Source organism: Petaurus breviceps, unplaced genomic scaffold (assembly GCF_028583685.1).
Source record: "Petaurus breviceps papuanus isolate PSGF00001 unplaced genomic scaffold, PetGlider_PUasm1.0 90752, whole genome shotgun sequence".
NCBI classification, from domain to species: Eukaryota; Metazoa; Chordata; class Mammalia; order Diprotodontia; family Petauridae; genus Petaurus; species Petaurus breviceps.
Window position 1 is genome coordinate 14146397 of NW_027187336.1, and position 14030 is coordinate 14160426.

Below are 14030 nucleotides of genomic sequence, written 5' to 3' on the forward strand. Positions count from 1 at the left end.
ATTCTCAAAACTAAACTTGAGGATTATATTCAATCAATTCTCTCATGTCATGATTACGAATACCTTTATCATTTTGGTTTACCTCCTCTTTTGGAAGAATACAAGTTTGTATGTGTCCTTTCTAAAATGTAAAATACATAATTTTACATAATACTAAAAATATGGTTTTACCAGGAGAACTTACAACAAACCAGTCACTTCTCTCATTCCAGACATTATACTTCTTTGAATATAGCCCAAGAACAAATAGATTTTTTTTAATGATCTCATCACACTATTACCTTTTATTGGGTTTGCATTAAAAGTTCTAGGCTTTTAACTCATGAATGTCTTTGTAACTTTACCTTCATCATCCTATATTTATGCTATTGATTTTTTAAAATATAAATTCAAATCTTTACATACTAAATATAATTTTTTGCTTGAATAATGACAATTCTCTTATGGAAATCTCTTTAGATCTTGATTCTGTTATTCAATATGACACTTCCAATTTTGCATTCCCTGCAAATATGATAGCCATGCCTTCAGCCAAGCCAGTGTTAAAAATTTCTAAAAGAATGAGGTCAAAGACACAGCTCTGTAATGTACTGCTAGAAACATCCCTCCAGGTTGATAGCAATCCATTAATTAACACTATAATTATCATACAAATAAGACCTTACATTTGTATGGCACTCCAAGAATTATTATACACTTAAAATAGACCATCTCTTTTGATCCTTACAATAATAGGGATTAATACCCTTATTTAACAGGACACTATTAAATGATGCTAAGAAGATGAGGAACCAGAAACTCAGAGAAGTCAAGTCATTTGACAAGGATTAAATAGTTAGAATGTGTCTAAGGCAAAATTGGAATCCCTAGCTTCCTTACTTCTGCCCACTGGACCATGTGATCCCTCCTAACTATATACATTATTATCAAATCCATATCTATCCATAAGGGCACCATATAAAACTGTGAAATACCTTATCAAAATCCAAATATACTATTTCCATGACATTCCTCTGATTTAATAATACAGCAACTGTGTAAAAAATATAATTAAATTAGTTTGGAATGATGTTATTTGGAGTTCATTTGGTTCTGAGTAATTATATCTCTCTTCACAGGATACTGAAAAACCCCTACCATTATCATAATACATGTGAGAATTTTGATTGTCATCAAAGTCAAGTTCATAGACTCATAGTTTGAAATATTCCTCCTCTAAGGATAGATTTTTTGATGATCAGGAAAACATTTATAGGTATGCCTTTAGTAAGATCTTACCCATTCTCTACCATTCTTTAAAGATCACTGACAAAATTTCACCAATCACATGTATAAATTCTTTCCATAAACTGCAAGGTATTTCATCCATATCAGTTAAGTTGAGAGTAAATGGACACTCTCTTAACATCTCACTTATGCTGGATTTCATTTCTCAGTTAACTATTCTTTTTCCATCCCAATCTCAATCTGAATACTATTCTTCTTAGTCAAGATAATGAATGTAAAATAATGTAAATATAAAAATCTAAAGTTATCCTTCTTCTAATCTATTATTACTTTTCCATCTCCAAAAAAGTGTCTACATTCCTTTATTGATCTTTTCCCCCCTTTAACATAAAAGAATCTTGTTAAAATTCAATTTCATAGTGGCATGCAAGTGATCTTTAATAATGCTTAACACACAAATTCTGGTAGGTCCCACTGAGTAAGAAAGCCTTCCAGTATGGGTCTGGTCATCCTCCATGGCTCTCATCCAGGGATAAATGTAGATAACATTCAGAGAGGCACATCCCCAGGAAGCTGAGAACAGGGGATGAATGTCTTGGGCTATAGCAATTCACAAAGTCTGGCTAATAGAAATGAGGGTTACTAAACCATGCATAAAGGTCCTTGTGGGTCATCTATTGTCATAGTTTTAAAATGTAATATTATCTATTATTTTATGGTATTTTTATTTTATTAAGTCTTTCACAATTATAATTTATATTTAATCTGTTATATAATCTGATAACTAATAGCTTAATTTTAAAGTGTAATAATATCTATTTTTTGGTGTATTCTTCTTTATTTTGTTAAGTATTTCCCCATTTATGTTTTAACTTGGAGCAGGCCAAATTCACTGGTGTTGTGAGCTGCCTATGTATGACTGACCAGCCACATATTTGAAGGCTCTGCCCTGAGCCATCACAGCTTTGTAATCTGTGACAGCAAGAACACTCACACATCAATGAGAGGAGCTAAATCTGAAATCATCATTATACTTACATATTTGAGAGACAAGCTCTTCTTAGACCCATTTTTACCACAAATTTTTGTCATACCAATTAGCCTCTTGGCAGAAAGCCAGAAATCATGTCACTATGTGGATAAGTGGTGTCTGAATACTTCGAACTGAAAGTATTGTTATGGCTATAGGCGGCAGACACAACTTGTAATTTATTTTCATTTTGCCTGTTTCTCCTCCAAGGTGAAAAACTATAGTTCCTCTGACCTTTCAGAATAAGGTATATTTGAAAACTTTTCAAGCAATTTTGGAGTTTTTTCCTTAAATTTTTCTAAGTTCCCTATATTGCTGTTTAGTTGTTATGCCAAAGAAATGCTGTAGGATACTGAGAAGGTTCTGACTAGTGCTGAATACAGTAGGAGAATGCCTTTGCTAGTCCCATGTGCTATGCTCTTTTGTGTCTGCCTGTATTGGGTATGTCATACTCTGGGTTTTTGTTTGTTTGTCTGCCAATATTGAGTCTATTTTCCTTTTTAACTGTAGAACTTCAAAGCTCACTCTTCCATGTTACTGCTCTGAAGTATAACAATATATTATTACTTCATTTCAAATATTTGCTGTTATGCTTTAGCACTGTAGATCTGTTGTGTTATTTTGATGTGTGTGCAGGGGTAACACAGTTTCTCCCAAAAGGTGAAGAAAAGAGGAGGGAGGATTGAGTGGAGAAAATAAAGAAATACCAACTAAAACACAGCCAGCTCATCTTTGCATCATTTGCATCATTGGTTGATCTTAGTTAAATCTGAATTTCCAATGAATATCTTTTCTACTTTATTCAAAAACTGCGTGAGTAATGTTAGCAATGTGAACTCTTGAGAAGAGAGAAGAAAAGACACATCTTTGTCTGCTTCTCAACTCTTTTTCTAGACTCTAGTCTACAGGATGTATTATGTTCTTATTCAATCCAGATTTCCAACTAGGTGACCAAAACTGCCAATCAAAGTCATATCTTTGTGTGGCTATCTACATATATACTTGTTTGTTTGTTTATCTATATATTTAGAAATAGTCCAACCCTATACAAGGGAAGGGTGGAGAGTTCAAAGGAAACCATAGAATAGGGGGGAAATATTTAAATCTGAATGCTGATATAAATGCAACAAGTACACATATCTTTAGAATTAAATTCATTCAGCACCATTTATAGTTTTCTCTCATTCCTTGATAGAAGCAACATTTATTTTTTCCATGTGGTGAACAATGATCTCGTGGCTATGCTCCTTTGTTCTCCTTGGCACTGAAACTGGAAGTAAGGATGTGACCAAGGATGGGAATATGAAAGAAGATGCTATGAATGGTACAGAATGAATTTAATTCTAAAGATATTTATATTTGAAGATGGCAGAGTAGAAGCAGGACCTCCCTGCTACTGTGGCTTCCACCTTCCCCATTCCATGTAAAAGGGGACTCTGAACAAACTTTGGAGCTACAGAACCCACAAAATGACACAGAGAAGCTAACCTCCTGCTGAGGACAGCCCGGCAGGCCATCAGGAATCGGCCAGAACAGTGCTCTGGGAGCCGAGCCCAGCCCAATGCCAAGGCTTTAGTCCCAGGGTGGGCATGAATAGCCCCTGGCCAGAGGGACCCCAGATCAGCAGCAGCTGTGGCCATTTCCAGATTTATCAACACATAGATGCAAAGGACAAAGTGAGACGTCAGTGCAGTCTGGACTTTGGGACCCAATAAGTGGGCATGCGTGGCTTTTGCCCCCAGGGCAAGACGCCAGCACAGCCAGCCAGCGCTACATGGCAGCTTCAGCTCCTGGCCTGCAGAGTGTAGGGGGATCAAGCAATAGTCTGAGGGGTAATCACTCTTGCTTTAACCTGCTTGGATCTGGATTGCAATCTAGGGTGGAGGTCCTGGGGTGTTGTAATAGGAATGCAAATTTGGAAGATCTTCCCTGCCCCTAGGCTAAAGTGCACAGGAAGCCTGTGGTGGGAGGCTTGTTTTTCAGTAGATACTTTTTGATTGGCCAGTGGGTCCAAAAGGTTGTTTGCTTCTCTGAGCCAGGAGAAGGCTATATAAGCCCTGATGTGTAGCTTTGTTTTGGGGGTTCACTTTGAGAAGTGTTCTATGATTTGATCTGTATTCTGGGAAGCCATTGTCCAGGGCCCCCCCGGCTTTGAAAAACCCAGATGTTGAAAGCCAGATGTTGATTTGGTATGGATGTAATGGCTTGGACAGTTTGGAAAGCTGTCTACTTGATCTGTTTCTGTCTTGATAATTCTGACTGTGTATTTTGAAGTTCGGGGTGCTGACCTTTTTCCCCTGAACAAGGTAAACGATATATGTCTGACTGATTAAAGTAAGCTCGTTAACCCATTTTGATTTGCTTTCCTTTACCAAAGCAGATCCAAGAACCTGTGCTAGCAGCCACCCTGGGAACGCTGGGGTGCTTGCTGCTACAGGTGTGTGTCCAGCTTGCCAGAGTGTGTGGAGACCTCAGAGAGGGCAGCCATCTAATACCTCTGGCAGCTGAGAAAACCCCAGCATTTGGGATGAAAGTTCCCCTGTCTGGTGGAAGAGTTCTACTATGGCAAAAAGCCCAGGGGTCAAGTGACTGAGGGGCGATGTGACCAGGCAAAGGAAACAAAGCAGACAGAAGATTCCAACATTAGACTCCTATTTTGGGGACAAAAAGGAGCAAAGCATGGAACAGGAGGAAGACAGTGAAGTCAGAACTCCTGCACCAAAAGCTTCAAAGGAAATTACGAGCTGGTTCCAGGCCACAGAGGACCTTAAGAAGCAGATAAGAGAAGTGGAGGAAAAATTGGGAAGAGAAATGAGAACAATGCAAGAAAATTAAGAAATAAGTCAACAACCTGACTGAGGAAAATAACACCTTAAAAAATAGATTAACTCAAATGGCAAAAGAGGCTCAAAAAGGGAATGAGGAGAAGAATGCCTTAAAAAGTTGAATTTGCCAGATGGAAAAAGAATCTCAAAAGCTCACTGAGGAGAATCATTGCTTCAGAATTAGATTGGAGCAAATGGAAGCTAATGACTTTATGAGAAATCAAGATGCTGTTAAACAGATCCAAACAAATGAAAGAATAGAAGGCATTGGGAAATATTTCATGGGAAAAACCACTGACCTGGAAAATAGATCCAGGAGAGATAATTTAAAAATTATTGGACTACCTGAAAGCCATGACCAAATAAGAACCTAGAAATCATCCTCCAGGAAGTTCTCAAAGAAAACTGCCCTGATGTTTTAGAACCAGAGGGCAAAATGGAGGTTGAAAGAACCCACTGATCACCTCCTGAAAAAGATCCCAAAAAGAAAACTCCTAGGAATATTATAGCCAGGTTCTGGAATTCCCAGATTAAGGAGAGAATATTACAAGCATCCAGGAAGAAACAATTTGAATATTGTGGAAACACAATCAGGATAACACAGGATCTGGCAGCTTCTACACTGAGGAATCGAAGGGCTTGGGATATGATATTGCAGATGTCAAAGGAGCTGGGATTAAAACCAAGAGTCACCTACCCAGCAAAACTGAGTATCATGTTTCAGGGGAAAATATGGTCATTCAGTGGAATAGAGGACTTTCAAACATTCTTGATGAAAAAACCAGAGTTGAATAGGAAATTTGACATTCAGATACAAGAAGCAAGAAAAGCATGAGAAGATAAACAGGGAAAAGAAATCATAAGGAACTTATCAAAGTTGAACTATTAACATTCCTACATGGAAAAACAATAAATGTAACTTATGAAACTTTTCTCAGTAGTTGAAGGAAATCGAAATATGTGTGTGTGTGTGTGTATAATATATATACATACATACATCTATATGTCTATATATTAGGGTTTATGGTCATATAAATACATATGTGAATGTGTGTATATATGTTTACAGGTATACATAGATAGAGGGCACAGGACCAATTTAACAGGAAGGGAGGATACTTAAAAGGTAAAATTAAGAGATGAGAGAGGAATATAATGAGAGGAGATGGGGAGAGACAGAATGAGGTAAACTATCTCATATAGAAGAGGCAAGGGGAAATGGTTACAATGGAGGGGAAGAATAGGAAGACAAAGGGGAATGGGTCAACCTTGTTCCCATTGAATTTGGCTTGAGGAGGGAATGAAATACACACTGAATAGGGTATCTCACCCTCTAGGAGAGTGGCGGGGGATAAAGGGGGTATGATGGAGGGGAGGGCAGGTTAGAGGGGAGGGAATTTGGAAGCACCCACTTTTGAAAAGGGACAGGATCAAAGTAGAGAATAGAACAAGTGGGAGGTGGGATAGGAGGGAGGGAAATATAATCAGTCTTTTACAATATATCTACTATGTTATTGTTTTGCATTAGCCGCACATGTACAACCTATACTGAACTGCTTGTCTTCCCAGTAAGGGTGGGTGACAAGGGAGGAAGGGAATGAATCTGGAATTCAAAGTTTTAAAATCAAATATTCAAATATATATATATATATTATTAATACTATTTTACATGTAATTGGGAAATAAGATATACAGGCACTGAGGCATAGAGATCCACTGGAAAAGTTGAAAGGGATGTGGGAAAAGATATGGGAGAGAGCAGATTAGAGGAGGGGATATCCTGTGGGACTGCTATTTTGGGGCGGTAGGTGGGGAAAAAATGGGGAGAAAATCTGTAACTCAAAATTTGGCAGAAATGAATTATGTAAATCACAAATTATTAAAGCATTTGAAAGAAAAAGAAAAAAGATATTTGTACTTGTTGCAGGACAACAAGGGACAAAGTAGATGAAAGAAACAAAATTTGTCTCGTTAACATGTGTGTCTCCCTTCTAATACCTCTTTTCAATATATATGAAACTCAACCTTGACCACGAGCACCCAATATACAGTGATTTTATGTTGAGGACTTCATACTGTAGATGTTTCTTTTTCCCTCTCTCCCTCTCCCGCCCACCAAAAAGGAGCTTATTATGTTGTGTTTTGGTGGGAAAATTAATTAAGACTAAAAGATATTAGTTTAATAAGACTGATATTAGTTTAATAAAATCCCCTTTCCAGATAAAGTTAACATTTTAGCAGAGGCCTTCAAGACATAATTCAAAGAATTAAAACATGAACATTGTGTCAATGTAGATGTTTTAGGGTGACCTGAGCGTGATAGGACTTTGACTGGAGCTCCTCCAATCATTCCATGGATGTAACTGCTGATTCTGCCTATTCAGGAGCCTAGTTTTGTTTGTTGTACCTGTCTCTTGGGGAGCAAGGTAGCACAGTAAATTATGGAGTCAGGAGGACCTGAGTTCAAGAGTGACTTCAGATACTTACTGACTGTGTGACCCGACCTGAGCAAGTTATTTAACCCTGTTTGCCTCATATCTTCATCTGGAGAAGGAAATGGCAGAACACTGCAGTATGTTTGCCAAGAAAACCCCAAATGAAGTTGCAGAGAGATGTTTAGGACTGAAATGGATGAACAAGGCCTGAACCCTTATCCTCATCTACCCTGGCTGGGGCTTCTCCCAGGTGTGATGGGTAGGGTTGTAACTAGGCATTTCTCTGTCTGAGGCAAGTCTCACAAAGGGAAAAGTTCACTTGATAGTTTCGTATTTTAGTAATTTTACTTTTGCTAACTAGGTACTAAATTCTATTGCTTCTCTCTCTGAGGGAAAACAAAAGGCTATAAGGGAACTCTAACTTCAACATCTGATCAAAGCGTAGTTATAATTCTGATGGGGAGGCATGTTCCAATATTTATGTAACAATACTTAGTACCTCAAGAAAATTCACTGCCTCTGTCCCCCAGCAGCCATCAAAAATCTTGCTTTTCACAGATAACTAGATCTGTGCCATACTGCTTGTCTTTTTGCCCCCTGATCCTTGCTCCTGCAAAGCAGGAAGCCTTTGGGATGTCCTGCTTCTTGTCTCCTTGATAAAAGGCAGTGCCATTATCCCTTATTGCATCTTTTAGGACCTGGCTTAGTGACAGAGACATGGCAGTAATTGAAGGGACAATGCATGACCAACCTTCTCATTTCTCAGATGAAATTGTTTTTGTCAGCAACTAGATCAAGGGAAGGAAGATGTTTGGCACAGAATTAAGGACTATGGGACAGAGAGTGGGGTATAGGGGACCATTTAACCAGAGTTCCTCCAACCTCCAATAGAGTATGACTTTCAAATGACACTGTTCATATATCTTTTAGTTTTTGCTCCATAAATTATGGGGTTTGTGCTTGTATTATTGCACATTTGTGTTTGTATTAAATATATGGTTGCTTCTAAGAGCAACACAATCCCCCCTTGCCCCTAGAATGTTTATTTGCATTGTTGCACATTTGTACTGTGCTTTAAGCTTTTGCTTCAAAGTGTCATTAGTTCTCTAAATCATGTCCTACATAAGAGCCAGACTGATATTTCAAATATATGGAACTGACCATGTTACTTCCCTATTTGAAAAGCTTCAGTAGCTCCCTCAATGATAGCCTTCACAATTTGGCTCCAAAATATCTATATTCCAGTCAAACTGGCTCACTTGGTATTCTCTATATATAATGTTCTGTTTCTTGCCCCCATACACATGAACAGGCTGTGTCCCATGTCTGGAATACTATCCCTTTTTATGTGTGTCTCTTGGAATTCCCAACTCCATTCAGGGCTCAGCTCGCTTGCCAACTCTGACATGAAATTTTTCCTGATCCCCCTGTAATTGAAGGCACTTTCCCTGACCTCCTGCCCCAGCACCGCAATGATTTTGAATGAGTTTTTGAATTTGCCTGTTTATGTACAAGTTATTTTTCTCCAGTGGAATGTAAGCTCCTTGGGGACAAATAATTTTCATTACAAACAAACAACCTCCTTCTCCCCAAAAAAGAACAGCAACAACAAGAGCAAAAACCTTTGTATCCCCATTGCCCAGCAAAATGCCTGGCCTGAACTGAACAGAATCATTGAAATTTCTCATACAAAGATGAGCAGAGTACAGATGATTTTAATATTTTGGACATTAAGAATTTAGATAGACATGAGATAAATACAGAGAAAGATTATTATACATAATGATTACTAATGCAAAGCATAATTGTGCATGAAATTACAGAGAAACAAATTCAGATAATTGTGTTTTTAAAAATCTGCTAACAACCACAGTCATCATATAAGTGAGATAGATGGTCATCAATGTGATAAAATTTATGGGGAAGAAGGATAGTGGGAGGGTAGCTCCATCCAAAAATGTCTTTCCAACTGTGGTCTCCCACTGCTTGAAAATATTGGCATTCATTTATCATTCAATCATTTCTTCATTCATTCTACAAACATGTGTTCCGGTGCCTATTATGCTTATTATCTTGCCAGTATCCATCCCCTTTTGTTTGAGACTCAGACTAAAGACAAGATCTAGTTCACATTCTTGTCCAAGGTTAGTACAGATGGTCACCACAAATGACAAAACAATGGCACATATTCTTCAATAATAGCCTTACCATAAGGCACCTCCAAAGGCCAGACATACCATTGTATAAAGATTTAATGGAGTATCTGTGTTCAAGTTTTGGTTCCGTGTTATCTTTGGATAGTTACTTTACCATTTTCACCTCAATGTCATCATTCGTAAAATTAGGGAGTTGAGCAATATGGTCTCTGACAGTCCCTTCTAAATCTAAATCTGTGATACTATAACCATACAAGTTTCTTTGCTACCCAATGGTTGTGTGGAGTTTGCTAATATGGGTTCCTTCTTGATTTTGTTTTATGTATATTTTGTGATGCATCAAGGTTGGGAGGGAGGGATTATAATGAAAGTACCTTAGGATACACAGCAGCCAGGTTCACTCTGTTCACATAGCCCATGTTTCATTTACTCAATCACCCCATTTTCTTTTCCATATATAAGTGAAGTTTTTTCTCTAAATAACCAGATATTTCCAGATATCCAAATGATTTGAATGAGTTTTCATCATTCACCTAGGTCTTGGAATGTTATGTGTGCATAGCAGGATGCTGTCTAAACACCCAGAGAGAGTACCAGAGGTATCATGGTATAGTGCAGAGGGTGTTGAATTTGGAGTCTGGAAGACCTAGGTTCAAATCCTACCTCACAGATTCACAAATTATATGACTCTGGGCAAGTCTCTTAACCACTCTATTCTTATATTCCTCATCTACAAAATGAGAGGTTTGGACTCATTTTCTCATTCTAAATCTGTGGTCTTACTATCCCCATTAGTAATAAATTTGTCTGAATCTTCTGAATTAATGATCCTCATTTAGCATTAAGGTTCTGAAGGATGGACATAGGTACCTAAGAAGATGTGACTCGTTATTATTATGTTTTCATGGAACATTAAGTCAAATCCAGATCAGAAGTTAAGATTCAGCTTGGTTAAGCAGACCATACTCTACAGGGCCCTTCTGTTTAGAGGCACATAGATAACATAGGTAAGATACTGATCATATTATTCACTTTGTATTCCCATCTTTTGGCATCTTTTTTTTTTTAGATCTTAGAAAATGAAGTTATTACTGTATTAGGATTGACAGCCTTGAATAGAGAGAACCAAAAGTTATGAAGATCCACATTTCAGAGGCATTCTGTTGTATTGTTCTCTTATATGGTAAAACACTTATTGAAAATCCCCAACCTCCATTATCTGTTCAGGTCGAATGAGCCGGACACGGTTTATCATTATGCCAGCTCAAGGAGAAGGACGACCCTGCCCCACGCAGCTTACCCAGCAGAAAACCTGCCCTGTGAAGCCCTGTTACAGTTGGGTAATGGGGGAATGGTCAGCTTGTAAATTGGAGGTAGGTCACCTAATGATGCCTCAAGAAATACTTCTCGATGACATTCCCAAATGCTTCAGCAGCCTGTTGATGGAATACATTTTGCATCACCAGGGACCTGGCAAAACATATATTTTTAATGCAGTTGAGTGCATGGGAAAAATGCTGGCAAGTCAGCACACTTCATGAAGAATGCCACTGCCAGTAAAGTGAATAGACATTCATTAGGTTCTAATTGTAAGCTGGGGCCTAGGGCTTTCAATTTATTTGGCTTTCACATGAATTGCACATGATTTTCCAGGCTCATGAGGAATATCAAAGTATTATCTAATTAAGCAAGTCCTGCTGTGGAAGAAATGTATATGCATATATATATATATATATATGTATATATATACACACACACACACACACACACACACACACAGAGGGAGATCTCTATACATAGGGATATTCATAGATAGATATCAATAGAGAAGTCTAGATATCTATACATAAGAGATAAATGCATGAATACATAAATATGTATATGTGTACATATATATACACATAACATACACTTATTTTAAAATTTAGAAATGGCCCAACATATGGCCAGAAAGCCAAAAGCATATGAATATTATATTTTAAAGTTATTACATGAAGCAAGATTACTACATTTTCCTCAATGATTACTTTTTTATTGGTCTGAAATATAAATGCCTAGCAACATTGCAATATATCACCACACAGCATACTGGTTTTGCTGTGTCAGCAGAGGGCCCTGTGCAGCTTCTTATCTGGCTTCTTTATGAATGCATTGATTTCTCTCCCTCCCCCTGCCGCCATTCTTTGCCTACTGATTTATCTTTCCAATCATGTTTTGAAGTAAAGCATACTTTAAAATTAATTGACAATTCATTCTGATTATGTATTTTTTTAACGTGCAAAAAGTACTCACCCAGAGACAATTTGCAAATCTTATTGGAATTACATTGTAATTTGCTATTAAAATCATGCAAAAATAATAAAATAACCATCCATGTATTTTAATGGATCTCAGAGAAAAGAAAGCCTGTCATATTTGGTTTTCTTTCTCCCCCCAGAAAATGACTATTAATTAGTTAAGACCTGAGCAACACAACTAGTTAAAATACATGCAGTTGTGTGCAAGGCTAAGCTCATTTTTTCTTTGACTGTTTTGCAATGCCAGGAAGATCTCCCTGGAAGCCCAGGCAATTAGAGAAATTGAATGTGAGGCCCTTCATTTCTCTTCATGCCTCTGAATGGCTGCTGCTGGTTTTGAGGAGAAGGCAGCTATAGAAAACAGGGACTTCAGAAAGCTTTACTTTCTCCTTTCATATGCCTCCATTAAAGGTTAGGCCTGGGGAAATTTTCCTAACTCCCTTCTCTTTACTTCCCTCATTGTTCTGGATTCTCATTTTCCTATTTTTCTAGCATCCCTTTTTCTTCCAGGTATCAGGCAGTTTGCTTAAGCTGATGTTCATGGATGCTGGTCATGCATAGATCCTGTTGCTGTCATGCAGTCCATTTTAGCTTAACAAACATTTTATTAAAAGTTTATTCTGTGCAAGGCAGTGTGGAGTAGTCCGTAGAGGGCCTGCCTCAGGGTCAAGAGGACTTTGAACACATTTTGGCTGTGTGCCCAGGGCCACACATTTACCCTCTCAGTGCCCTGAATCACTCTCTAAGATAAGTTACAGATAATAAGGGGTTCCATGTTGATAAAGAAAGCTCCTCACCAGGTTCTCATTATACTGATGAAATCACATGTCATATATTCATACATATATATGTGTGTATCTACCTATATGTATGTATATATATGCATGTGTGTATGTAGATATATGTATATGTATATATCTACACATATACACCCATATACATACACACACAAGGCATTATGTTAGCCACTGAACATACAAAAACAATGATATAAACCCTGGCCTCAAGGAACTAATATTCCACTAGAGGTTGGGAGAATTTGACATCTAGGCAGTTAGGTTACACCATGGTTGGAGGATTGGGCCTCGAGTCTTGAAGATCTGAATTCAGATATGATCTCAGACACATACTAGCTGTGTGACACTGGACAAATCAGAGGTTTACAGAGATGAAAACCTCTGTTTACCTCAGTTTACTCATTTGTTAAATGGGGATAATAATATCACCTACCTCCCAGGGTTGTTGTGATGATCAAATAAGACTATATTTGTAAAAGCACTTAGCACAGTGCCTGATAATATAATAAGTACTATATAAAAGTTGTTTTTATTTTTATTATTTAGTCAGAGGAATGACAGTAGGGTTTCATGGAAGCAAAAGATATCAAGATAAGATATCCTTGGACCTTATTTTTTTTCTCTTTTGTTACCAATATAATAATCATCAACAAATACAAACTTACCAATATACAAAAAAGAAGGAAAAAAAAGAGAATTGTGTATAAAATCTTGAATTCATATGGTTTGTTCTTTAAAACTGTACATTAATTTTGAAGTAGCAATAAAAATATCCTGTTTCTGTTCTGTGTATTGTAAATGTTTTATTAATGTTCTTTTTTACAATTTTTTTGCATTTTATCACTCCCCACTATACCCCAGCTCATCCCCAATAAAAAAACATTCTTTATCACAAATAGGTATAAGCAGACAGGAAAAAAATTAACAAATTGGAATTATCTTTCAATGGTTTTTGGCATGTCTAGTCCATTAATTCTTTGTGGTTTCAAGGGGGCAAGAGAACACGTTAGCTGCAGAGATCAGGAAAGACTTCATGGACGTCTAAGCATCTAAGTTGAATTCTGAAGTAAGATGAGAACAAGAAAGAAAGACATTAAGAGGGCCAAAGTTCTGGGCATAGGGGGGGTATAGCTAATATGACAACATGAGGAAGTAGTGGCACATGTTTCTTACAGTATAGATTCCACTAAGAAGAGCAATTTGACATTATTCTGGGAAGATGCATTGAATCTCAATTGTGGAGGTCCTTAATTACCATTTTCT

The 14030-nt window shown here is 37.4% G+C and overlaps 1 protein-coding gene across 1 annotated transcript in view; it reads left to right on the forward strand.

Annotated features, from left to right (window-relative positions):
• The window catches only part of THSD7B (thrombospondin type 1 domain containing 7B), a 1193076-nt gene that overhangs the window by 1148247 nt on the left and 30799 nt on the right, over window positions 1-14030 (forward strand). Inside the window, exon 21 of the mRNA XM_069067855.1 lies at window positions 10901-11046. Coding sequence (XP_068923956.1) covers window positions 10901-11046 — 146 coding nt within the window. The remainder of the gene's footprint in view (window positions 1-10900; window positions 11047-14030) is intronic.